Genomic DNA, 26,353 nt, shown 5'->3' on the forward strand with positions numbered 1-26,353 from the left:
TGCTCAGCCACCGAGATGGATAATCTCTATCAAAAGTCATCGATGACAATTATTATCCGCTCCTGCTCCACCCAGCACAAGCTGACCATAGCCCATCATCCCCAGACTGCAGGTGTCTTAGACTGAACACCTCAAGCGAACACTGACCGACATGCTATGTATATGGCCCCATCCGCTTCGACGCGTCGCTCCTACGCCATTAGCGGTTTGCTGAAGTGACGTCACGATCACGTGAGAGGCACGGAGCGACGGCGCACCAAAAAAAACCAACTTGAATTTAGTATACGGCCCCTTACGCTTCAACACGTCGCTTCTCGCTTTCTCGCCGTTGCCGCATGCAGATGCTGTGTTCGCGCGCCGATGCCGTGGTGCTTAACTGATGCCACACACCCACACAATTGTGGCATCAGGTTTAAGCCGTCTGTGCCGTCGCATAGTGCAGCTTCAACGTCCAGACCACATGTAAAGAGGGGCAAAGAAGGGCGAAGAGAATCAAAGAGAGGCGACGAGTGCCGAGGAGGCGTCAATGCTTTCGCATTACTGCAGTGCGGGTTGCCGCAGTAATCTCGAAGTTTTCCCTTCAAGTAGTTGCTATCGGGTGCTAAGGGAGTGTTTCAACTCCCGTGAGGAGATTTTGAAGGTGACTTCTGGCAGTTAGTTCACCGACCATTTATAGGTTTATCCTCTAATCTCGTAAGAGCATTTCTTGAACTCACTGCAATCCGGGTGCTTATCGAAAATTTCATTGCAGAGCACATAATACATCGTGCAGTAAATAAAAAATAAACAGCAACAAATCTCAGGCAGTCACAGTTCGTGAACGGAGCAGTGCCATTCTTCATTCTTCAGTAGGTGCGCTTGTGTGTTCATTCCGACGGTGCTCAACAACCACACCATATGGCACGAGGCTGGGAGCTCAGGAGACAAAACCTGTGCAGCGGGCGGGGAAGAAAAAGAAACCAACTGTGATGAGAGAAAGTCAAACACAGCTAGAAGATGCACTAAAGTACAAATTGATTTGCACTTGCCACCTAATATTACAAAACTGCAGCAGGCAAAGCGAAACAAAAGGCACGTGGACACACTGTACCAGATCCCTAGCTCTAGTGTGGCAGCTGCCTTAAAGGGCAACTCTGGAGAATTTTCGAACATTCTGAGTTAACGAAATCATTATACTGCTTGGCCCCTCTTATCCCATTTGCGATTAAAGGATGTTCTAAACACTGAGCAAGAGAATAATAAAACGGCAAGACACTCGAAACCAAAACTTAAACTGACAAACCTAAAACCTGATTTTGACCATCATATGAGGTCACGGATGCTATCACGAAATTGCTTGTACGAGTGTCAAACAGCTAAACTTGCGACTGCAGATGATAACATTATTCACTATTTCTCTGAAATGGCCAAGAACAAGCTCGAAATCTTTTCGTACAGTAAGCGCAGAGAAATGGGGAGGAGGAGGAATAAGCTTGTTTAAGCCTTTTGTTGTAGTAATTAGGCCAGTTAATTATGCCATTGTTGCCCCAGGTGGCCTCCATGGGGCGGGCGACCTCGAGGATCTAGTCTGCGATACTCGCTTGTACATTTTTGTTGTCATTTCTCATAATCTTTTTCCTGCTTTCAGCTGAGGGATATGGCAGGAGCTTTCTCTCTGTGTGTGTGTGTGTGTGGGGTGGGGGGGGGGGGGGGGATTTTTGTCGTACCCCTATAGAATACGGTGAAAAAGTGAATTTGAAAATTCATTTGCTTCGAAACGAAACGTCGCCCAACTGCGAAATTCGACACAAAGGATCAGATGACTGAGGAGAACCCACAGGGAAAGTTTCACTCAAATGCGTGCCGATAAAAAAAACCCGGACTAGGGCAACTGGGATTCCGGGGGTATTCTGAACATATATTGAGTTGACGTATATATTCATGTCACACTCCCTCTCTCGTCCCCCCCCCCCCCCCCCCCCAGAAAAAAAAGCTTTTTCTTAAATACCGAGTTGAAGAATTTTGATGTTGCAAATGTTTACTAAACAAACTGAGCATGAACCCTGTGGCTGGAGTCAATATTTCAGGATTCCATTGTCGAGCTTGGGGCATGATAGCCTTAGCTACTTGTGTGCCATTAAACACAGCACACGATCCAGCCCGCGGCGGTCGAATTTCGATGGAGGCGAAATTCTAGAGGCCAGTGTACTGTGGATTTCGATATTTCCGGAGCCCTTCACTAGGGCGCCCCGCATAGTCTGAGTCGCTTTGGGGCGTTAAACCCCCATAAACCAAACCAAACAACACGACACAGGATTGCATCGATTGAAGCTGTACGTCGGCCCTACTTCTGGTCCTCAGGGCCTGCGCGTTGTGCAGGGTGGATAGCTCTCACTTGTTAGGGGTTAGAAGTCGTTTAAAACAACAAAAAGCAAGAAGATATGTGCTTTGATCGAACAATGGCATCATGATCAACAGCCTAAAATGACGTCACGGATACTGTCACAAAGCCTATCGTGTGTATATGCCACGTGTTTCATGGAACACTTTAAGCATTTCTCAAAAATAGGCTTTTTGGGCTACAATTAAATATGTCTTTTTCAGCATAATAATGCCAGTGTTGGCGGGCACCAGAAAACCGGTGAATCTTTTTGAGTAGTAAGCTAGTTAACTAATTTTTAATAATTTACTTTTTCAACTGTTGGAGTTAGGCACCTAGTTGGAATTACAAATTTGTAGCCAGTCATCAGTAATAGCCATATCAGTTTTTAGAATTTATAAAACGCGATTACCCTTAGTTGACGATGTGGCTCGACAAAATATGTCCTTTCCGACTTGTTACGTGCACTGGAAAGGTTGTTTTGCCTTTGTGCTTTTCGAAAGCGCATGTATTTTGGCACGATGTAGCGAAATTTTGTAAAGCCACAGCGCCGATAATAATCGCATTTTCGAAATTCGAAAAACTGGCATGGCTATTACTAGCGACCGGCTGTAAAAAACCAGTTGCCTAGCTGTGACAGTTAACAAGTTAGTTATCAGAAATTAGTTAACCAGCTTACTACTTAAGACAATTCACCTGCTTTCCGGTGTCTGCCAGCTACTGTGCCTCAAAAACCATATTTTTACCCCAAAGAGCCTATTTTTGAAAATTCTTCCCTGCGCGTTGATTGGCTGAACTGGCGATTAGAGTGGCAGCTTGGATCATTTGGCTTCAGCGACCAAGGGCAAGCTCGAAATTTGATCCTTCAGCAACGCAGAGCGAATGTCGACGAGTGTGAAAACTGTGACGTCACGCATTCAAGGTTGTCCGCCGTAGAAATCGCTCTGACTGATGCCACGAAATGGAAAATTTTAAAATTCATTTGCGCCGCAACAAAACGCCAACCGGCTGCGAAATTTCGCACAAACGCTCATGAGACTCCAGAGAACTATATATTGTGAAAGTTTCAGTAAAATCTGTGGGGACAGAAAGAATGCCGGAGTTGCCCTGTAACACTGAACATTTTTTCAAATGTTATAGCTGCATATCACATACACTTACTTCGTTGAAGTCATACAAGCAACGCAAAACTTTGAAAAATTGGAAAGCATGCAAAAGTTTTAATGCGAAAGCGATGCAGAAAGTATCGTTATTGCAGTGAATGAGTTTTTAAGAAATACCGAAATACACACCGCATGCATATCCAGACTACCAGGGTGGATAAAGCTGTTTGGTATCTGTTGGCTTCAGCTCATAACTTTCAGCGAGAACAAGAATTCAATTTGGCCTCTGTAATGATCCACGATATTGCTTCAATTTATCTAAGTATTTTGGTGGGCTTGATATATGTATACTGAATTGCAATCCATATGCATTTGTCCACTAGTGGACAAATGCATATGGACCTGCTGCAGCAAAGAATATGACAACCGCTACCTCAGGGCAATCCGCAATGCTTTAAAAGTAACACCCATAAACTACACGCACGCACGCGTACGCACAGCTCAGATACTGCCACTAAAAATTCACTGAGCCCGCCACAAGTCATTCACCCACAAAATGCGCATCACTGTCTAAGTGGAGCCATATGTATTATTTCCCCAGAAAGAAGTTGCAAGGTCAGGTAGCCAGAAATGTCTTTCGTACGTATCTCGAAGATTTACAATGCGACAGTCTCTATTTTTACAGATATATATTATATCACGTAGCGACACGTGATGACAGTCAGCAAATTAAGTACGCATAATGATGCACTGAAAAGGGAACTGCCTTTCCGGTGAGTATATATAATTAAAGAAAGAACGTCGGCGGCGACCACAATGACACACATACAGACAGTCGGGATCAGAATGGACGCGTTGTGGTCAGCCGCGCTCTATATTTACGCATGAGAGAACCGGAGGTGAGCTGCGGTACCCGGTGCAAGGGCCCTAGCGCGCGCCCGGTGTAGGTGAGTGCCGCGTTATTTTTTAGCTGTCGACTGAAGTGCCAGAGTAAATACTGCGCGAGGATCAACTCTCCGCTACCGCACAGAGCACACGGAATCAAGCAACGCCGAGTAGTCCCGGCGCGTTTCCAGGCACGTCAGCGCGACAGGCACGTGTGCTAGCGAACCCTTCCATCCGGCGTGTCTTCTCAAGTGTGCAACACATGTCGCCCGCGAAGCTCCCTTGGACGCGATCCTATTTTTGTTTTCCTCGGGACGATCCCCTGTTCGCGGTTGCCGTGCGGTCTTGCTGTGCTCTGCAGTTTCAACGTTGACGTACCAGACAGCGAAGGATGCGCGTGCGCTTGAAAGTGACCATTGAGCGACCGCCGCACTTATGAGTGGGGTGCCGCGGGGTGCAATGCCTATATGAATCTGAATCGCGTCTTTTTCTTAGCTGACTTGTTTTTTATAAATTCAGGAGTCCTTTCATGTTTCAGCACTTTAGGCGATGTTCAGGTGAGTCTTGCTTGACAAACTGAATGGAGGCGTTGAGACCCCGATGTTTGGAGACGAAACCGGCTAGCATGAACTGAATGCGCCGAAAACTTTGCATGTTGTCCTATGTAGGCGTATGAACGGCATTGAATGCACAGAATGAACGTATGTTGCGTCTTGGCCTTGCTTCTCCATTTGCCATTGCCTCCGCTCGCGACAAGTCAAAATAGATGGTTAGCATCTCCGCCCTCCTGAGTGCGTGAAAATTTTTAACAATACTATGCTGTTTTCGTACTCTTCTAAATTTTATTGAAATGCAAAATTTAAACACTGCGAATGATCATTTCGCGTTTTGTTTGCTTTGTTTGCACCGCAGTTAAGCCGCAGTTTTGGTTTCGTCACAATGTATCTGTTGTTCTACTGTTGCACGCGCGGGGGCGCAGGCAGCGCATAAATTTCAGGGCGCGTTACAAATGGCTGATTTTGTGGCAGACGACTCATCAACGAGTTCTTGACGTTGGGTTTTTGTTTATTGCAATCGTCGCGCAGCTTGCCTCTTGGAAACTCGAAGGCATTGACTGGTAAGCTGGCCTAAAACATACGCTGTGCTTTTCTTCGCGTTGAGAACCTAGGACAGGGGGAGCCTGCGATTTCGTTGTAGCGCTGACAAGTGGTGGATAACGTTGTGTGTATTTTGCCAGTCTTATCAAGGCTTGCTTTGTTTGTTTTGGCGTTCGTGCATTTCCTTGGCGGATTCCGTGGCCTGTGTGAGTTTTGGTTGTCACCGATTGGACAGGTGCTCATGCATTGCTGATTGGTCCGATCCAGTGACGAACGCAGTGGTCGGGAGTGGCGGCGATATGAGTTGCGCAGCTTATCGCTCGTATCCGCTCAAAATATGGAGGTCGTTGCGCTTAAATCACGTAAGAGGTGACCCGTCCCCTGTTTCCTTTCGCTCTCGAGCTCACTCTAGGAAAAACGCTTGATCAGATCGGACGTATTTCAGTACGGCCTGAAATGTGGGCGCAGCCCGCACTGTTTCCGTGTTGCTTGGCTGTCACGTACACCAGCCTCTGGCTGCGTTTCCCCTCGGTCACTTTTTGCCAAAGAGAGCATATGAAAGCGAACTGGCGTGGTAATTCTCGTGGCATGTGCCGCACTGATACGGAGCGTGTCAAATAAATCGGAACACCTTGTGCAAGCAGCGGATCGTCATGGCACCTCGCGAAGGAACGCGATCTGCGGATCAGGGCACAGTAAACAGGAATGTTCTCCTGTTGGGGCACCTCAGATGCCGGTGCTCGTCGAGGCACCGATCACTCGAGAACGCTGCTGATGCGGCGGCCGCCCTTCACAGTCCGCGCCTGACCCGATGCACTGTCACAACTGCTGCATGCCCTTCGTTTCTTCGCACAATGCGCTGCCGGTCGTGCGCCCCGCTGCGTCGGTCGAACGGGGACCACCCTGTGTTTGTCACGCCCACACGCGCGGCCCTTCGCAGGTATGGACCGGGAGTGCGACGCCAGCCAAGTGTTGGCGGCAGCCCTGCAGCAGATGGACGGCATCATCTCGGGTGAGTGTTGCTGAGACCGCCCTGCCACAGTCTATCCAATGGGCAGTTAACCTCCCTTGGATGTCCTGCAGACATCCTGAACGTTCCTAGGACGTCCAGAGGAGTGTCAATGCAGACTGGTTAGGAACAGCGGCGAATGCTGTCACCCGAACTGCATTGGGGAAAGAGCCACCTTCCAGCGTCAGAATGGACTGCTCCAGCAAATATATCTTTCAGTCAACATCAGCCTCACATGGGCACTTTCATCAGTTGTCATCGGTGCCAGTGACCACTGAAAAGCTCCAGTTGTGTCATTTGCATTGACGTATATTGCAGTGTGCCATTGTTACATGGATAGGTTCGGCAAATTTTGAGGGGTCTTGGATTTTTCATTCCTTTTGCTAGCATGCCATAATGTTCAGTGGATGCTTGGTTTAGTGCTGTACAAACAACAACGGCACTACTTGGCAAGATACACATTGTCGAGTTACATCTTTTCAATGGCTTTCCATGTACTGGGGTCAAGCCAATGACAGTTTTAACACTTCTTTTCAACTGACTTTATGCAACAGCGTTTCTTTGTTGTTGATCTCAGTGGGTGTGGACCTCAGTGGTCAATAATTTCGACGGAATTTCATGCACTAGGGTCACGTCAGTGCCAGTTGAAACACTTGTTATAAATGCAACAGTGTTTCCTTGCTGTTGAGCTGAGTGGGTGTTGACCTCAGTGGTGATTAGTTTTGAGGGCATTTCATGGACGAGGGCCAAGTCAGTGACAGCTGAAACACTTGTGCTAACTGGTTTCATGTAACAGTGTTTTTTTGTTGTTGAGCTGAATGGGTGTTGACCTCAGTGGTCATTAATATCAGTTGTGATTAGCAGTTCCTATGTAAACTGCATTTGAACTGTCTGTGACCGGTAGTCGGGGCATCCTTTTGGGCACAGAACACTAGCAGATGTGCTGATGCGAGGCAGCATCTCATAAATTGCAATCACCGGTGGATGCTATCTGTGTTCCTATTGCTGGCTTCATAGCTAAGCCCTTTCATTTATTTATTTATTTTCTTTCATGGCCAGTTGTCTAGAGAGAGGAGTGGGGGGTGAAAGACAAAGTGTACATGTGTACTGGGTTGATTAACGATCAGATACAGCAGACTTGAAGGCATCAGGTCTGGTAATGGACATTATGGAGGTGGGAAGATGGTACCAGTCTGTGCTGGTTTTTGGAACAAGAGGTTAAAAAAAAAGACATTAGTTTTTCAGCTTGCAGTTCTTTCTTTATCCCTTAATCAAATGTGCGGAAAAAGGAGACCTAATTTTTGTGGATTTCCTTGTTCAAGGGCAAGTCACAGTTTCCCTCTGTAGCTGCTGAAATGAAAGCTTCGTCATGTAATGAAATCACCCATTTGGTAATATTAATATGCCTTGTGTATCTGCTGCAGGGGTTTTGAGAAAAATATTATTAATATTACATATTTCATTGCAAATGGTGCTTGGAACTCTTGATGACAAAAGTGGCAGTGTGAATATTCTACGTGGAGGGATAAGCAGAGTGAACGTGTGTTCATGCCAGTGCTTCAGCAGTAGCATTAACTGCCTTCTGCTGTCTCATGCTGTGGCTGCTGCTCTGTGGGGTAGGCAGTGGGAAAGTTCGTAAGAGCTTCTATTGGGGCACCAGTGACCAACATAGTGCCGTTGATCTGTTGGAGTGGAGACAGTGAATGAGGGATTCTTGTTGAGGGTGAGGAAAGAGTGGTCTGGTGTTGGAACGGTGACCTCAAGCAAAGGTGGAATCGGTAAAACTGCCTCGGAATATTGTAGATCACGGGAAGGAATTAATTCCTTATGAAGCGTGTAATAGTTACCTTTGCTTTAGTACCGATGTTGAGTGCTTGGTGTCCTCATGTGACCCTAGTTTAGAGCAGTCCTTGTAGTATGAGTAGTACCATGAGCTTGCTGAAAGCTGGTGTTTGTACAGTGTTCCTGAAAAATTTCATTTGAAAGCTGTTCGCAGCCTGATGATAGGCTTGTTGCTTACGTACCCACTCAAATATAATTTTATGGCATTGAACAACCAGTTGTTGCTGGTTATTTTTTAGAAGACAGTACTGAGGACAAAACCTTAGTGGTGCCTGAATGAACGAACTTTATTCCTGTCATCATGGGGCGTCACGGTCTGGGCGCAGCAATTAGGAGGGGGTGCCTCCCAGCCGGCTCTCAGCACCGGACACCGCGGAGAAAGTCTTGTAGTAAGCTGCCCCCGCCTGACGGATGATGAGTCTTTGCTGATCCGGGTCGTGGCTCCGGATCAGCTCTTCCCAGGTGCTTTTGAGCATAGCTACTTTCAAAAAGTGTGCAAATTGAAACGCCGGAAAGGCCACAAACATCAAGAGGCGCCAGATGACGCGCTCGTACAAGCACAAGTAAGCACGAGATATCCGTTTTTTTTTTTGTGTCCTTTCCTTTGTAGTTTCTTTATTTCCTTTTTAATTTTTAGGCCAGGACACATGAAGTACGATTACCCATTTCACAAAGGCAGGCTGCCATCATCATCATGGTGCAATCAAGTGGTCAAATTTAGAGTCCAAAAATAACATAAAAGCTATCAACATATTTTATTTTTGTTTTTTAACAATTGGTTACGTTTAGATCTGGAATTTTAAAGTCCATAGACCAACACTCGAACACTCACATCATTGCCATCGTCATTACTGCGAGGCACGTTGGTAATCTGTTTTTCATTTGCCTTTGATATCAATTCTAAAGCATGTGATCCAGAATACTTCATGGGCTTAGATACTTTTTCACTTGAAGTCGCATGTCGAGTAATTCATTTGATGAAGCTGTTATGAAGCTCTGCAAAGAGCGCCTTCTTCAATGCAAACTATTTTATTGAAATTTTATTGCATATATTAACCTTGTGGTGCAGCGATTTTTATTGCACCTTAATGGCTCATCATTATAAAATTTAACATTGCGGTATCACTCAGTATAACAAAAACCGAGTGTTTGGCAGCTCTTTTAGAAAGGAGTGTGTCACTACCGGTAAGCAAATGGAAAGGCAACGCTACTTAATACTAGTTTTGTTAAACTGGCAGTTTTAGCATTCATACTGTGTCACTTCATGTATGTTTGAAGAAAAGTGTCCATACTTTATTTTTAATTTGCTTGATTTTTGAAATGCCATGGCTTCATGACCACGGGCCGTATTCTATAAGCTGTTCATTTTCCATTGTCCATTTGGCCCTCTGTCATTGGTTGCGCACATGTACCCGCGGCTTTCAAGCGCCTGTAGGAAGCGACCTGGCCATTGGGTGGTTGGCGACCGGACCTCACCATTTGCTGCGATATGCAGCCAATGGCGGCCAGTGGTCAGGTCTGGTCGCTAGCCATCCAATAGCTGGGCCGCTTCCCACAGACTGTTGAAAGCCACACGTATACCTGAATGACCAATGACAGAGGGCCAAATGAACAATGGAAAATGCACAGCTTATGGAATATGGCTAGAGATACACAATTATGCACAATTATTTTTGGAAATTTTCATTGGATGCAGGTTCACAATTATTTTTGCCGCGAAAAACATCCCGTTGCACGAGAAATTCTAGAACGCGAAGAACTTATCACTGTTTCGAATACAACAGCTCGGGTTATGGGCTTTCATAGGTTTTGTGAGGTGCAAAATGCAGCCAGGCTGCCTGCTGAGATGTGGAATCAGCGTTTAGCTCTCTTTTTTTAAGTAGTAAATTCTTTATTCGTGGAATGCCAGGGCACATATACGAGCCTGCTGAAGCCAAAAGAGGGGTTGTGGGGCAGCGCCCGGCAACATGGGACACGTCAGAGCATGCGGCACTCTCAGTTAACATCATGAGAAATAAGTAAAGTAAAACTAAGGAATACACAAGAAGTGAAATGAAGGGAAAAGAAGAAGAAACAAAAGAAGTCAAGCATACAAAGCTAGGATAATGGTTTGAAGTTGGAAGGGTGCTTATACTTTTAGCCTGAAATTTGGCATTGCTTGAAATCCGGCACTTATATATGTAGCCATTGGTTGCTTGATGGAATCGGGTTAAAGGCTATGTATATCTCATGCATGCTGCAGACACTTGCTCTGGCATCATATGCAAAGAATTCGGGGGGATATCGTTGAACATACTTTGTCAGCTGGATGAGCAAAAATGATGCAGCATCTTTTTGACAGTGATAGACAGTCATACTGAGTAGAATATGTGTACAGAGCTGCAAGAAAACTAAGGATCCTTTAGTTGATGCCAAGTTGTTATTGCCCTGCCTTTGTAATGTTTTGCATGTCTCCTGTACACAGAGGGGGCAGAGGGGTCATTTTTTTGCCCTTGAGCGTTCACACCATCTTGTGCCTTACTTTTAAAGTTTGGTGGTGTTGCCCCACCCATATTTGTTGCCTCCAGGTGCAACGCTAGACTGTGCCGAGGACGAGAACTGCAATGGCCGCAGCGGCGTTGACCGCCTCCTGGCAGAGCTGCGGCATGCGGTCGAATGGAGCCGCTCAGCCGGTGACGGTAGTATGCACTGCTTGGATCCTGCCACAGCCAAGTTTGTCCATTCCTGGCTCGACCAAGTCGTCAGGTCGGCACCAAATGGCACGGTAAGTTTAGCCGTTGTATTCCCACTTTGGTTCACTGGCTTGAGGAGCCATGTGCATGTTGTGCCCTTTGTGGACGTCTCTGACTGGACAGGGATTGCGAGTGAGAGCGAGTGTTCCTTGGTTCAGCTTTTTTTTTCTCATTGGGAGGTACCGCAGTGGGCCAGAGGCTTTCTTTGTCAGGGGTGAATTGGCTTCAGCTTTCATCCTGAGTCCTCCGTGAGCTCTGTGCTTCCTTTTTGTGATGACTGCCACGCATGAGAAGTAGTTGAAATGGATCTGCACTGCTGAGGTGGCTTTAGTGCCAGGCCTTAGAAGATTCCAAGCATGGATGTGTGTACCGTTTGTGTCTGCAAGGCATCAGAATAACTGGTGTCAAGATTTGAGCATACAGCAAGAATGTTAGAGAGAGGTAGAAGCCTTATAGTATTGGTATGTGTCCAGTGTTTGGGGCATGGGGCTAAACTGGTTGGCTTAGGCTGGAGTTGGGTCAGTGTGGTGATTGCTGAACTGACAGGTGACGTGGGCCAGCACATGTGAGATGCAAGGGCTTTGAAGAGGGTGCGAGTAACTACACTGGAGGCGTCACACAAATGTGTGGCAAATGTGCATCTTAATGCTGCATCTTAGGTACTTCAGAATGAGTGGAAAAAGAAGTGAATGCTTACACATACAAAAGGGAAGATGGGGAATGAATAGCTGACATGTGTGCAACATCACCAGTGTTGTTGTCTTGAAAGACTGAAGCATTTTACACGGCAAAATGTTGTCAGAATAAAAAAGATTGAGCAGGTGAACTTGAGCACTGGGTTCAAGTTGGGTTGGGTTGGGTTCATTTACACCAGGACTGAGACGCAAAGTCATGTGTGAAGTTTAGGGTCAGGCAGTAGCGAAAGAAGGTATGTCTGATTTTTATATTAAGGTGGCCTCAGTTTACAGCCTGTATCACTCTGCTTGTGTGTGCAGTTGCTAGGTGCCATTACATGCTGTTCTGTATTTCTCATTTGCACATGTTCTAATTTATGTGGAGGCAGAATTTTTAACTCACTACTCTGCATGTGTAGCTATGTTGCCACAGATGGTTTCGTTTCATTGCATTGACATGTTGGTAGAAAAAACACAGCGTCCATTATTCAGAGGTAAAACGGCCTTATTTTCATTGCCAGAGTGCCTATTTTCTTTCTGTGGAAGAGGGTCTGAGGTGATCTGCTGACCTATGGAAGTGCTCTCATGCGGGACTAGGCTGAAAGGGCCCGAAAGAAGGAATAGCCTTGTTTGAGGGGTCCTAAGAAGTCTGCTACTCTTGGGATGTCCAGAATGCATTTAATAAATACTTGACTTCCGCCTGTAAATCTGCTCCATTTGCGTTTTCACAGAATGTTTTCACCCTACTGGAAGTAAACGGCCCTTTCCTCCATATCGTGAGCATTAGCCCCAGAAGATTAGTGGCAGCTATTTACACAGTGCCATCTAAAAGGTGTTCAGGTGTGGACAAAATGCAGGTGTTTATAATAAAATACCAAAGTGCCAGTTTTCTTATACCTGTGATGATCCGTATTTTTTGCTTATCTTTGTGTGAGAAGATATTGAAGCGGGTAGACGACATTGAGAGATTGAACGAGTGGACGGAGACGAAGACGACAATGAAGTCCTGGCTGTGTTCTCATTGCCGCTCGCAGCTGTTCCCTTCGCTTCTGTAAATAACTGTAAATATATTCTTTCCCGCAACAATATCATTGGCTGTATGTGTGCATAAAAAAGGATGCCTGACCGGTGTGTGCAACTATAGACCAGTTTTGCTGTTTTCATCTCTGTCCAAAGCATCTGAACGTGTTTGGCAAAACTGTTTGCTGTTTTTTTTTCTTCAGGAGTGAACTGAACAATGAACAACACGGATTTTTACGAGTTCACCCTGCAAAACCTTGTTGACTTCTTGAACCTTGTTTGCAAGATGGTTGTGGCTAGTTGGCAAGCTTCACGTGTGTGGACTATTCCCACACCTCTTATATATTTATTATATTTACAGTAAAACATCGTTGATATGTTCCCGGTTCATACGATTTCCCGGTTCGTACGATCAAAACAGCGGACTTGGAAATGTCCCGTAGGGTTACACTATATTTTTCCCGGTTTATACGTTCCCGGCAAACACGATTTCTCGGCTACTACGTTTAAAATTTCGACTAATTGTGGTCGTATAATACGCTTATTGACCAACCGCGCACGTGCAAGCGCACAAGTGGGCCGAACGAGAGGGCACGCGGCATGTTTTTTGCGGCAGTCACCCGCCGTGGTGGCTTCCCTGCAGTGCCTAGATGCAACGAGGCGAAGCATTGTCGTCACCTCCAAGGAAAAAAAAATTAAAAACGGCGCGCTAGAATTCGCGATGGTCGTTTCTGCGGGAACGCGATATGAAGAGGAAAAACGCTGAGGTTTCTTCGCGTTGCATAAGGAAAAGGAGGCGAAGCGTCTACGAACTACAGCGATGCGCTTAAATACGAACGGCCCGGGTCTGGGAAACGCAGCTTAAAAAGCCGAAACACTGCGACTATCAGCCGCCGCGGTGGCTTTCCCCCTGTACTTGGCTGCAAAGGGGCGAAACATCCGAAAATGACAAGGAAGAGATTTTGGTTACTTTTGTCACTGCCGTCGACGGGCCGGATGCGTTGCGAATTTCCTTCCGCGCTAACGACAGCGCGAACGCGGACTGAATTCAGCGAGCTCTGGAATAGGATCTGTTTAGTTCTTGTTCTAGGAAATGCCATTCGGCATTTTTATGAAGTGAAATTGTCAATAAATGTCTGTTTACCTCAGGCAACAGTTACATTTCTCAAAATCGGGCGGTTTGGATCGTACGTTTTCCCGGATAATATGGTCCCCCCCCCCCGCAAATAAGAAAATGTATCAACGAGGTTTTACTTCCGCATTTATACGCATCTAATCATGGGGCATGCACACATAAAAGCGTTAAAACCAGCCGAGATAGCTAAGAAACTCAAAAGCATGTGTGCAAAAGTCAATTCCGGCCAAGAAGAAGAGCACGACGCATGGTCTTGTGGCGTGAGGCACAAGAACATGCTTGTGGCATGCGTTGAAGGCGTCATGTATAAAATATCACTGTCTTGCAGCAGGGCCTATGTCGGCCAGACAGGAAGGTGGTTAAATGAGCGGTTGCGGGAGCACAATTACAACTCTCTGGTCAGTGCCCCTGGCAACCTCGTAGCACACTGTGCTGTGCACAAGTGCGAACCTCTTCTGGATAGGACGACGGTTCTTATTAAATTGAAGGACAAGACCACAAGGGGATTGTGGGAAGCATTTTGCATGGCTTCAGTAAAGGACGATGACAGGTTCATTAAACGACTCGTTTGTAGTTTATCCCTTCCCTTACGGCGCGGTTCAGGTGTCCAACGATATATGAGACAGATACTGCGCCATTTCCTTTCCACCAAAAACCAATTATTATTATTGTAGTTTTAACAAAAAAAGAAAAAATGTTTTTAGCTGGCAATTTGTGAAATTCATGACTTACGAGGATAGTTTGTACCTCGCATGGTTTACGATTGCTTAGCTATTTCAGCTGGTTTTAACGCTTTTATGTGTGTGTGTGTCCCATGATTAGATGCGTATAAATATGCACCATGTCAAAAATAAACTTAGTTGAAAGTTTGCGCTTGTGTCTCGTGGTGTTCCTATCTGGTGTTGTCCCTTTGTCTTGAATCTAGCGCTCCCCAGTCTCAGTGCGTTCATACTGCAGGCCAGTGTGCTAGCTCAAGCGGGAGGGGCAGATACAGTGACTAGGCAATGGCAGTTTATAAACAGAAAACATAAACAACTCACGAATAGGATGCAGCCTATAGCCATGTTACTAAAACGTCTAAATTCTGCTTTAGCACATCAGTTACAAGACCAGAAAAGAACTGCACACATGAAATTACAAGTGGGCAAATCTCGCTGTGCCCACTGGTAAGTCTGCGATCATCGTGCGATGTCGTCTTTACAGAAGTTGAAGCTGTTAACGTCAGGAACTCATCACTTGAAAGCTCTGCATCATCCGTTCTCACAATGAAGCACACACCTACCCTTTTGATATCACTTGTGAATGGCTCATCTGAACAACTGTTTGAATGTTGTCACTTATGGTGGATGCTTATCTTGAAGTTAGTATGCTTTTGGTTGTCACATGTTTAAAGGGTCAAACTTACGATCATTATTATTTGTGAACAAGGTTTTAAACTATTTGAAATGTTCAAAATATACTTCAGTTAACAGATTACCTGAAGCTATTCCATTCAGTGGATCCTCGTGTTCGTCGTTGTGACGGGTTGCAGAACAATATTGATGCCATGAATTAACGGTGCATCCGTAACACTAGTATTAAGCTGCAGTAAAACATTTGCTAGCCATTTCTTTTATGCCAACGAAAGGACCACTTTTGTACAATTAGTTTGTCTATATCAGGGCAGTAGAGTGTTTTGATGTTGTTTTCAAGTCAGGAGTTTATCCATACTGTGGGCTTAGCTTTAAGCCACATGTAAATCATTAGACATGCTCTGCTCTTCGGATTCTGAGCACGGTTGCCCACTTAAACAAAACAGTCCAAATCCAAAGAGTATTTTCTCCCGCTTTGCAAGTCTTTTGTTTTCTCGTAATTGGATTTTTGCAGTGTCGTGTGGAACTCGCTGACATCTGCCTATTAAATTCGAGATTTTGCTTCACTGGCATTTACTGTGGAGATGATTTTAACAGCACCTGTGCGATAAGCAACTTAAAAAAAAGAAAATCTGTCGATGTTAAAGGATGACACCGTACTTCTTAGAAATGCAGACAGACCAGAGAGTGAAGCTGCAGTCTAACTTCGTTATAGCAGCAGACAGATCATAAAATAGCTGAAATTCGCGATATAAATTTTGCTCGGAAACGCACGCGAGAGCAGCTCCGTTTAGCCAGCGAAAAGACGGCAACTCAGGTGGCCGTCACTAGGGAGTAGCGAGGAACGAGAGCCGTTCCGTAGGCGCTTGCGGCAATTCCGGCAGTTGCGAAAAACCGAGCGGAAAACGCCGGTTAGGTTGGCTTTTTTTCGCAGCACCGCGAGCAAGCAGCTGCCGGGTGGCTTTCCCGCATTGCATCCGCGTCACGTGGAAAGTAGTGCGCCAGAACGAAAGCTATTTTCTTCATAACCTAGCCGTGATCAACCGACGCAGGGCGGTTACTGCAGGGCTACAACCGCCCGCACCACTGCTTCCCGGGTGCTGTCGACGATAGGCGCGAATGCGTGCTCACCGCCTGGCTACCTACCCTTTTCTGTGGCCTTTGGCAGGTACAAGATACCAGTCCCGCCGTTACGTTTCCAGCTCACCAGTGCGATGTAAAGGTGCGAACGCTTGCCACACCACCGTCAGTCACGTGTGTAGTGCGGCGAAGCCTTGCCGCCTGCCATCCTCGCAGGCACCGCTTGGAGCTGAGGAGTTCAGTATACCAATTTTATGGCATACGCCTTTCGGATATATAAAGTAAAACTTGTGTTTTTATACAATGTTTAGAAATAGTTCTATGTAGCCAATAATTCATGATATCCGTGTTCGATATATAGCGAGTTTCGACTGTAATGCAATAGTGGTGGCCTTTCCCCTTCAAAAGACCACCTCCCGGCCAATGGCGTCGGCCGATTCTCATGACCCTGCTGGTGTGACAAAGCAGGGAGTGGTAGATGAAAGGGTGTAATCCCTTCTCTCTATGGTAGTCCATAGACCCCTCTCATCATTGCGGCGCCGCTCCCTGCACTCACTAGCAGGGTCATAATCGGCCGACGCCATTGGCTGGAAGGTGGCCCCTCGACGGGGAAAAACCTCTGCGTTCTTGAGCTGTACCTGACTACAGTTTGTTCACATTTGGGAATGAGCAGTACAGTAAGTGTAGGTGTAGCGTGCAGGTGAATGGATAGTGGTGGACGCCCGTCAGTCTGCATGACACAGCACTAAAATGCTGGGGTCTTCCCTAGTGGTCTTGCCTGTCGTTTGTGTCATAAAAGAATGTGTTGACAAAGAGATTGGCTGCACCTATAGGGAGAGCACGAACGGTCTTTGGTGTCATTTGTGATGTAGTTTCATGGCTGGTACAAAGGCACCCCGTTTCCCCGGCCGGAGGTTCGGCCACGCCACCGGAGAATGTCGGAGACACTCGTCCGTGAAGTTGGCACCCCAACGTTCACGTCGGCGTACCTTGCTTCGCACTTGCGGCGGGAGCTTCGGCCCCTGCTGAACTCGGCACCGTAATTCTGAGGGCGCAAACGCGAGGTGCGAGAACGCGCAAGAAACGGCGCCTCGGCAACCGCCTTTCCCGCTTTTTTCTTTTTTTCCGCCTGCCTCGCTGGTGGCCGTCGCACTGGCGCCACCGTTGCCTACCTGCCGGCGAAAAAGCGTTTTGCGACGTAACGTGCAAAGCCAGGTGTCGCCAAGATCGAGAGGGACCGTGCCAGCTGCAACTGCTTTTCCGGGTGTGGCTTTGCTAAGCGATGCCAGCTGCAGTGAAGGCACGCGCTGAGGAGAGCGAATTAAGCCTGGCTCTCTCGGCTTCAACGTGTCACCCGACTGGCGCGTTGCCCGAGTCCGGATGTTTTGGCTGCGCCTAGGTGCGCGCATCTCTGCCAGGTGTAGTTCGTCGAACCCAAAAGGGACGTTGCGCCGTTCGCCGCAATATAGTTGCGGGCTGTCGCGGGTTTTAAGGCTCGACCGAAATGCCCTTTCCCGTGCTTTAATTAAATCCCAATAGTGGAAATCAGTGCATGCCGTGCTCCCTTATTCTCCTGCTGCATTTCGTGTACACCAAGGCGATGTACGTATCAAATAAATTAGCTGCCAAGCGTTGACGCGTACTGCGTCCGACCGGGATCAAGTCGTTTCACTCAATGGCGCCGAGAGCGACGCGTGACGCCCTCGAGCGGCGGATGCGCCAAGGTCGGGGAGGGAAGAGCGACGGTGACCCCGTTTTCTGCGGCCCCTGATGGACGCTCATTAAGGAGACACATGGGCGCTGTTGTCCTTGGCCGAGTGGGCTGCCCCGCGACGGTGGCACGCAGACGCATCGGCGCGACGATGGCTGCGGGGCGGCAGGCGCTTCCGGACTGCCGCGCAACCTCGGCCTTGCCCCCTCCGTCCGCAGTTTGACCGCGGGCCAGGGCGTGCTCACCTTGGGTTTCACCGCCACCCGTCGCCCCCTCGGACGCGCCGAAAGCGATGCCTCTGCGCTGATTGACGGAGTGGATGGTCGAGCTGGCTTCCGCTCTGGATAGGCGGCACCCGAGCGCGGACGGCTTCCACGCTCTTCGTGGTTCCTTCTTGATGCGCCAAGTTCAGCCGTCCAACTGCAACGTACGTGCAGCAAGAATGCAGTGACTGCCACTGCCGAGACCGGCATGATCCTCCCCGACCCGACGCCCAAGTTCGTGGCCCACCGGCCCCCGCGGAGTCCGTCTCCCCGGCCGAGCCTCCGGCGCTTCGAGGCGTCCCCGCACCGTTCCGCCGCCAGCAGCAGGCGCAGCTCGGCCGCGTCGACGTCGGCCGACGACGGCGGCGACAGCAGCGACGGCGGCAGCACCGTGAGCGGCATCTCTGCCGGCACGCGCTGCCAGCTCTCCGCCCTGGAGGACGCCTTCCGTAACCCGTGGCACTGGGGCGTCGAGGCGTCGGCCGCGCCACTCAGGCCCCGCCGGTTGGCCCCGCCGCCGCGGCCAGTGGTCGGCCGCCGCCTGCGGTGCCCGGAGAACGCCGCGTGTTTGTCGCCGCCTTGGTGGTGGCCGCCTCCCGTTGCTCTGAGGCCCGGCCGGACAGCCGTGAGTGTAGTAGATGCGTTGTGATACAGGACCTGCAGCTTCTCGGCACGACCGCGTTTCTGGAGGAAAAACGTGCCTTGCGACTACGCTAAGCGAGGGGGAGAGTGAGGAAAAAAAAGAAGTCCATCAGTGCCAACATTCGCTCGGGTGTACAGCGCTGCTGGCGTTGATAGCGCGGTGTGTGGCTGTCGAAGAATACACGGGTTACGGAAATCTGGAAGTCGGCCACCCTGCGAATCAAAAACCTCTTCGCCATGACGATGCTGCTCGTCCTGCAGACAGAATTAAGTTGGGTGCAGCGCTGGAAACGTGGCGAGCAGGTGCACAGCTGCGCATCATCTCCCGTAGCGACTGATAAGCATAGCAGGGGTGTTGCACCTGCCACGCAGTGGTCTGGTAGAGGTGAAACCCGTCAATAGTGAGAAAGGAAACTCAGTGGCAACTGCCACGAAGTGTACGAGTACATTCGAATTCTGAGCTTTTTGTTCGTTTTTCAGAAAGTAAGAAGAAAAGATGCCCATCGCCTGCCTGATAGTCTGTTGGATGTGGTTCATGACACTGGATGCGTCGTCTCCACTCGTTTGATATGGTTTGCAATTTTGCCCATATTGCGGGACGGGCTGCAGTTTTGCTGGTTCTTGTCATTACACCGACAGCCCTGCTCAAGACCAGTGGCAGCACTCTCAGTACGCCGCCCGTGACGTCACCAGCCCTAGGTGGTCGGCGTCGTCATTGGAGAGCATATGGTTTTGTTTTACAGCGCAAGCTGTTGCACAGAGCTAGCGGAGCCCTCCCTGGCGGATTCATATAGCGTAGATCGTGAACACCCGGTCACGTGTCGTCACGCTACTACCGCCAGCCACGTGCATGCGCGCCCGTTGCCGTCTTTGTGGCAGATCAGCTTGCCTCAAAGTCTGTGTGGGTCTTAGGTCTGAGCGAGGACTCTGGTTCTAGCCGTCAGCAGAGGACACGGCGACAGCGTTCGCATAGTTTTACATTACCGCATTGCGTAGCAGAGAGTGTAAATGCGTGCCAGTTTTTCTTCTTTTTTTTGCGCCGCGCACGATGTAGGAAGTCGCGATATTTCTGTGGCCAGTGTAAATAATGGCAGTGTGGAGGTGCGGGCTAGTTCTTACATGACTGGAAATTCGGCGTCGGCTATGTGAGGGAAAAATGGGCGGCCACCCGCCGGACAAGCAACCTTAATGGGTCGCCGATGCCACGTGACCCTGTGCCGTCGTCATAACCGGCCCACCGGAATGTGAGCAAACTCACCAACGTGGCAGCTGGTGGCTGTTAACGATTGATTGCGAGAGGTTGCTCGCGGAGAGCAGCTCGGGTCGCCCCACCGGTGGCAACGCCTGCCGTAGGGCAGTGGTGGATCCTTAACCGCTGCACCATTGCGGAAGAAGTGGTGTGGGGACTCCCCTTCCTGGGACCTATTGAAAAATTTGCCTTGTAGTGAAAAGGGGAAAACAAACAAACCAGACATTGCCGTATCACCGCTTAGATGGTGCGTGCATCGCTCCTGCGCTGTTGCTTCTCCCGTGCACCTTTTTTTCTCCTCCTCCGTGCATTGTATGGAAATAAAACAATTGAATTCAAGTTGAGAATGACCAATTCCACGTATATGACGCTATCGCGTCACATCCTTAAGGCGGAGTTTACGCGTCCCTTGTTCACATTCGTGTTTGGCCCTTTCATGGAGGGTGCATTCACACGAGCCACAGTGGCCTCCACTTTTGCGTACCTGGAACGTGGCGAAAGGCTGCCGATGTAAGGCAACGGTAGTGCTCTCTGCACGTACATCGGTTGGTGTAACAAACAGCACGAACACGTGGCTAGCCATCATCAGTTTTGTCATCTCCCGGTTGTTGCACTCGCTGTCCTGTCGGAAAGTTCTTTCTTTTTCCGTAGTACATCACACGGGCACGACAAACGGTTGCGAGGCGCTCACGCTGCCGCTGTGTGCCAGCAACGAACGGCCACATCTTTTGAGAGGCCCATGGACCTCCCAAAGTGAGCGTAAGAATGCGGCGGCTGGTCAGGTGGCATACGAACGACGTGCGGGCGCCGCGGAGCTCGCCTCCGGAAGTTATTGTCTGAACGCCGTGCGAAGTTGGCATTGTTATGACTCGTGCCGAGTTGTGCTCAGGCGAGAATTACCTTCGTCGGTGGACGCAAGGTGTGCACGCTGTGCATGCAAAACAGGAACCGCACACAAACCGTGCTCCGTATTCTGTTGACTGGAGCGCTTTCTGCTTCGTCGCCAGTACACTTCCCGTTTCCACTCGGGAAGTGCGCGGAAATACAAGTTCCCAACACGGAAGCACTGGAACGTGCGCGGTCATAAAAATTGCTGCACAGCCTACATCAGCGGGTGGAGGTACCTGTCAGACTTCGACGAGCATATCGAAGTTCTGCAGCGGGGCTGTAAAAATTGGCTGCGCGACCGTCGTGCCTGTTTCGCGGAGCTTTTTTTGACCTAGATTTTGTTGCGGATTCCCAGCGTCGTGGTCGTTGAAACCGTTAAATGCGTCCTTGGACGGCGTCGGCGCTGCTGGAGTCATTTTGAGCCGATCTAATTGCTTAATTAAGAGCCAGACGCATCTCTCTCTACGAGGCCACTCTGGCATTGGCGCGGACAGTTGTCTGCTGAAGGAGGAATCGCGCCCCGCAGTGGAGCGTGGTAATCGAATAGCGGCCGGAGGGGCCCCCCGTCCGACCTGAAATAACGGTACCTTTTAAGGAGCGCCGTTTCAGAAGGGAGGAGGGGCTTCTGCAGAAGGCGCTTGGTCCTCCGCCCGCGTCGCTCTTCCCGTCGGGGAGACTGGCACGTTTCCGACGAGGTCTCGGGGCTCACCGTCTTGGCAGGCCCCGCGGTCGAGCCGTGGACACCGGCGATCGTCGTCGACGGGCCGGAGCGATACACACCCACGTGGCCGCCGTCCGGGGTTGGGGGGGTTGCAGCGAAGAGCCGGTACGGATCCCGTCTCTATTTGAGGAGCGCGGACCCCGGGTTCTAAACTTAGCGCCGCTTCCGCAAGTCGCCGCGAACTGCGGGGAAACCCCCTCGTGCGCGCGACCGAGCCGAAGCTGCGCGTGCGGCGAGCTCTTCGCCGCGCCCGCCACGCCACTTTCGAAAACGCGCACAAACCGACGAAGCGACCGATATCGACTCGAAGGCGCCTGGCCGCCCCTCGCGCGGCTCCGTGACGTCCCCGGGGTATTTTTTGTCCGTGCTCCGCGAGCTCCCGACCCAAGCACCGCGCGGCCCATCTTCCGAGCGCCCCACCGTGCGGGGCAAGCTGGATACCGTCATGCGGCCGTCGTGACGTGGCCCTGCCAGCGGCGGTGAGCGAAGGCGCGCGAGTTTCTGCGACGGGAGCCCCGGCACGTGTGCCCACGGCGCGCCTGTGGACCGATGACGCGGAAGAAGACGGGCCACCCGCCTGCGACTGCCGGCGAAATCCTTGAACTGCGTGGATGCGCCGAGGAACGTCGACCGCACCTCTTTGCGATGGCGCTCGTTCGACCATAGCACTGCGCATTCCGACCACCGGTGAACGTATACGGTGCACCGTGGTGCGCGACGGCCGAAGCCTGCGCGCCACGAAGTGATCTCTGCAGCGACGATACGTTTCGACGCCAGGGCCTTCGGGAGGGCAGCTGGGCCCCGGCGGAGGATTTCTCTCGGCCGCTTGCAGCAGAGGCGCGGCAATGGCCCACGATGTACTACGGGCCGCGGCTGCAGTCTAGCCTGAGCCGGCGGGCGTGGGCCGGGCCCGAAGGCGGCGGCGCCGACATGAGCGAGGACCCGGCCAACTCGTCGCCCAGCACGTCCGGCTACTCGACGCCCTGGTCGGCGTCGCTGCAGCGCTCGCAGGCGCGCCGCCGCCTGGACCACCTCGACGACCGCGCCGACGATGACGACGACGACGACGGGGGCACGAGCACCCCGACGCCGCTGCACCAGCCGCAGCGGTCGGCGGTGCCCCCCGGCGAGGGCCCTCCTCCGGACTGGGGCGGCTCCGACTGGAGGAACAGGCCACCGCGGCGGCGGCGCCCCGCGCGCGCTTCGGACCACGAGCGGTCTCCGCACGCGCGACAGTCGCAGCCGTGGGTGGAGGAGCGTCGCAGCCTGGACGGCGGAGCGTGCGACCCGCACCTGTTGGCCGTGATGGCGGCGGCCGCGCAGCCCTGGATAGCTGCGGCCGCCGCGGCGTCCTCGCCGACGCCGCGCTGCTGCTCGCCGCCACCGCCAACTTGCGGCGTGGGCTGCGCGCCGCCCTGGCCACACCACCAACAGCAGCGCAGGCGCAGCTGCTGTTGCGGCGGAAACGCCGCCAGTGCGAACTGGGCGCTTCCGCCGCACTGCGGCCGCTGCTGTTGTGCCGAGCAGCAGCCGGCGGCCCGCACGTCGCCCTGCCGTTCGTGGCTGCCGGGTGGCCGCTGCAAGGTGCGTGCGTACGCGGCCTCCCGTCTGCGCTGGTCGGCCTGTGCACAGTGGCTGGACCACGTTTAAAATCTGTGTGTTCTGTTTAAGGTACACAGTTTAAAGCCACACACCTGATCTTGCTCACTGGGCATGACTTTAGAAGAGCTATACTCTTGCCTCAATCAGTGTCAATTCCGTGGATCTGACGATCATCCGGGCCACAGTAGTGCGAGTTGTGTCTGGAAGGGTGCGATAACACAGTGCATGCAGTGTTGTGTGGATGGGATTCTACATGGAGCATGGCAGTAATGTTCTACTCTCATAGTATCTGCAACAGAAAGCAGCACTATTGAGCTCATTGTGGGTACAATGCAATAATAATAATAATTGGTTTTTGGTGAAACGAAATGGCACAGTATCTGTCTCATATATCGTTGGACACCTGAACTGGGCTGCAAGGGAAGGGATAAGGGAGGGAGTGAAAGAAGAAAGGAAGAAGGAGGTGTCGTAGTGGAGGGTGGAGGGCTCCGGAATAATTTCGATCACCTGGGGATCTTTAACGTGCACTGACATTGCACAGCACACGGGCGCCTTAGCGTTTTTCCTCCATAAAAACGCAGCCGCCGCGGTCGGGTTCGAACCCGGGAACTCCGGATCAGTAGTCGAGCGCCCTAACCACTGAGCCACCGCGGCGGGTGGCTACAGTGCACAATACTTCAAGTGTTGCACTTCATACTGTGCACACTGGGAACCAGGTTCCTCTGCGTCTTGTTGTGATGTGGTTAGCACTGGTCTTGAGTGACTACACAGCTCTTCTGTGCAGTCTGTATTATTTCAAGCTTTGCTAATGTGGCAGCAGCATGAGCTAGTACTTCCTTGGGTAAAAAAATGTCACCGTTGGTGCTGTAGTATGTCCTTAACAAATACTGCTGTGTTCACCTGCTGCCCAAAGCAAATGCAACCCAGCTGGGTCTGAGTGAAAAGGGAGGACTCTCAGTATTGTGCCACCTGCAGCTATCTGGTACGCTTTGGGCCCGCCCCATATATGCACGAGAGATGGGGTGCACTACATCAGTTACTGTCATTCATTTGCTTAGGCAGGGAGAGAGATACAAGCTCTTTAATGAAAAAAACAGAATTTAGCCAGCGTTTAGCATGCTACTTTGCGCGGGGAAAGGAATTGAGAGATAAAGGTGGAAGGAGAGGGGTGCAGAAAAAGTAAAATAAAACAAATAAAAGGTGAGAAGATAAAATGCAGCCATTAAATGCGCACTAAGGTGCCTCGGTGAGTAATGATGTTACATATGAAATGAAGTGCATAGTGTAATAAATGGGCTAACAAAGTTCACTGCAAAAAGAGTGCATGAGGGCAACATGCAAGGTGAAATTAGAGCTTGTCAAAGTGCCGGGTAGTGTTTGGTAGCTTATAATAAGAAGCCCCACAGTCAAGTAGTAGTAGCATGTGTCACTTGCATGCTTTCCTTGTCAGGTACAATGGGCAAGTGGCAGCATAACGGAGAGCTGTCTGTGAAATGCGCTGCAATTAATCTCTAATGGTGATAGTTGTACACGCGGCTTTCCTCAGGGCGAGCAGCATTGCTCTTGGCATAGTGTATTGTAACTGGGAGCTCTCGCCACTTAAATAGGCACCAAAGGAAGAATCAGTCTAAACAAGAAACTACACTCGACTGATAGATTAGCCATCGGGAAGACTACCAGGGCTCTTTTTTCTTTGCACGTAAAGGTGACAGTATTGCTGAGGAAATTGCAAATATAATTGCTGACATCCTTACTCGTTTACAGCCCCACACAATGATGGAGCTCCTTTTGTCATCTTCGCAATATCATCCCTGCAGGAAATCAGACAAAATGTTAAATATTCTGGTCAGTCAGAGGAAACAAGCAAAGACAAAACCTCCTTCCTGCTGGTCACACTGGCCTTTGTTACAACATTCTTAAACAGACGGTACCGTTGAAATGCTAGCCGTGAACTCCCCTTTATCACCTTCCATGTTAATGGCAGGCCCCCTGTTAGCAAAAGAGCATGAACGAGCCTGAGAGTGATTAGTTGCACTGTTGAAGTTGCTACTCGTGGTGCCGCTAGCTGGTTTTCACAGCACATCCCGTCCATGGCAAAGAAGTATCGCACGTGGAAGCAATGAGCCAATCAGGGCCAGCAAAGAAGGCACATGACCAGGCACATTTACCGGAATTCTCAAGGGGCACTGCTCCAGTCTCTTACTGTTTTATGGCATTTTTGTTTATTCAGGCTGTGTTCTCGATACAAGTGAGGTATTTGCAATTTTGGGGCATAAATCTCTCCGTCTATCTGGACTTGGTATTTCCCTCTAGTCTTCTGACCTGCTGATGAGTGTGTGTGGTGTCCAGCTAGGACCTAGCGTCCAGATAGGACCTATGCTGAGAGTGTGCCTTGTGTGATCATACGTTGTGGGTGGGCAGTGAACATTCTTGCTAGGTGGGCTGCTGCCACTGCTGTTGCTGCCACCTGTTCACCCAGATGAGGGCATGTTCTCCCACCACCTTTTCTCTGATGATGTCTAGATAGATTTGTCTTGGCTGCTCGATCTAGGCAGATGTACTCGGTCATTGCTTTCTTCAGTGTCAGTACCAATACAGTAAACTGCTCCTTTGCCTGGTGTTACTTTATTTAGACATGTATATTTAAGTCTACCAGTTTATACTTTGTCTGCTATTTAGTTTCTGGTGATGTAAAATGGTCTGCCAGGTTTCTAGTGTAGCCCATGTCCACTTTGTTAAAAAAAAAAGTGTCTGTCCCCACAAATTTTAGGGGTGTGTGAATTTTCGAAATTTCGAATACGAATCGAATATGTTTGATATTCAGTTCATATTTGTATTCGAGAATTTCCGAATATTCGAAAATTCCCGAATACTCGGCAGCGATCGTATACCGCGCCGACTTTCGTAAACCACTATCTTGTTTTGGTCAACTACGCTATGCGGGAAAGCCTACTTGAGGAATTTCGCGTGAGGCCCCCGAAGGGGCAAG

The 26,353-nt window shown here is 49.9% G+C and overlaps 1 protein-coding gene and 1 long non-coding RNA gene across 4 annotated transcripts in view; one reads left to right on the forward strand and one right to left on the reverse strand.

Moving 5' to 3' along the window:
• Positions 1-727: 727 nt before the first annotated feature.
• LOC144127976 (uncharacterized) lies at positions 728-21,777 on the reverse strand. The gene is made up of 2 exons (XR_013313645.1): positions 21,629-21,777; positions 728-930 (listed from the first exon to the last, which is right to left on the reverse strand). It is a non-coding gene; the product is annotated as an uncharacterized LOC144127976 (long non-coding RNA).
• Liprin-beta (liprin-beta 1) overlaps positions 5,323-26,353 on the forward strand; it is an 85,189-nt gene continuing 64,158 nt past the window's right edge. The window contains exons 1-3 of one of the 3 annotated variants that reach the window (XM_077661005.1): positions 5,323-5,464; positions 6,385-6,456; positions 10,863-11,059. In XM_077661005.1, the coding sequence (XP_077517131.1) occupies positions 6,387-6,456; positions 10,863-11,059 (267 nt within the window). In that variant the 5' untranslated portion in view covers positions 5,323-5,464; positions 6,385-6,386. Of the gene's footprint in view, positions 5,465-6,384; positions 6,457-10,862; positions 11,060-21,971; positions 23,347-26,353 lie in introns of those variants that run through there. The other 2 variants (XM_077661003.1, XM_077661004.1) reach the window with 2 other exon arrangements.

Source organism: Amblyomma americanum, chromosome 4, assembly GCF_052857255.1.
Source record: "Amblyomma americanum isolate KBUSLIRL-KWMA chromosome 4, ASM5285725v1, whole genome shotgun sequence".
Classification (NCBI taxonomy): Eukaryota; Metazoa; Arthropoda; class Arachnida; order Ixodida; family Ixodidae; genus Amblyomma; species Amblyomma americanum.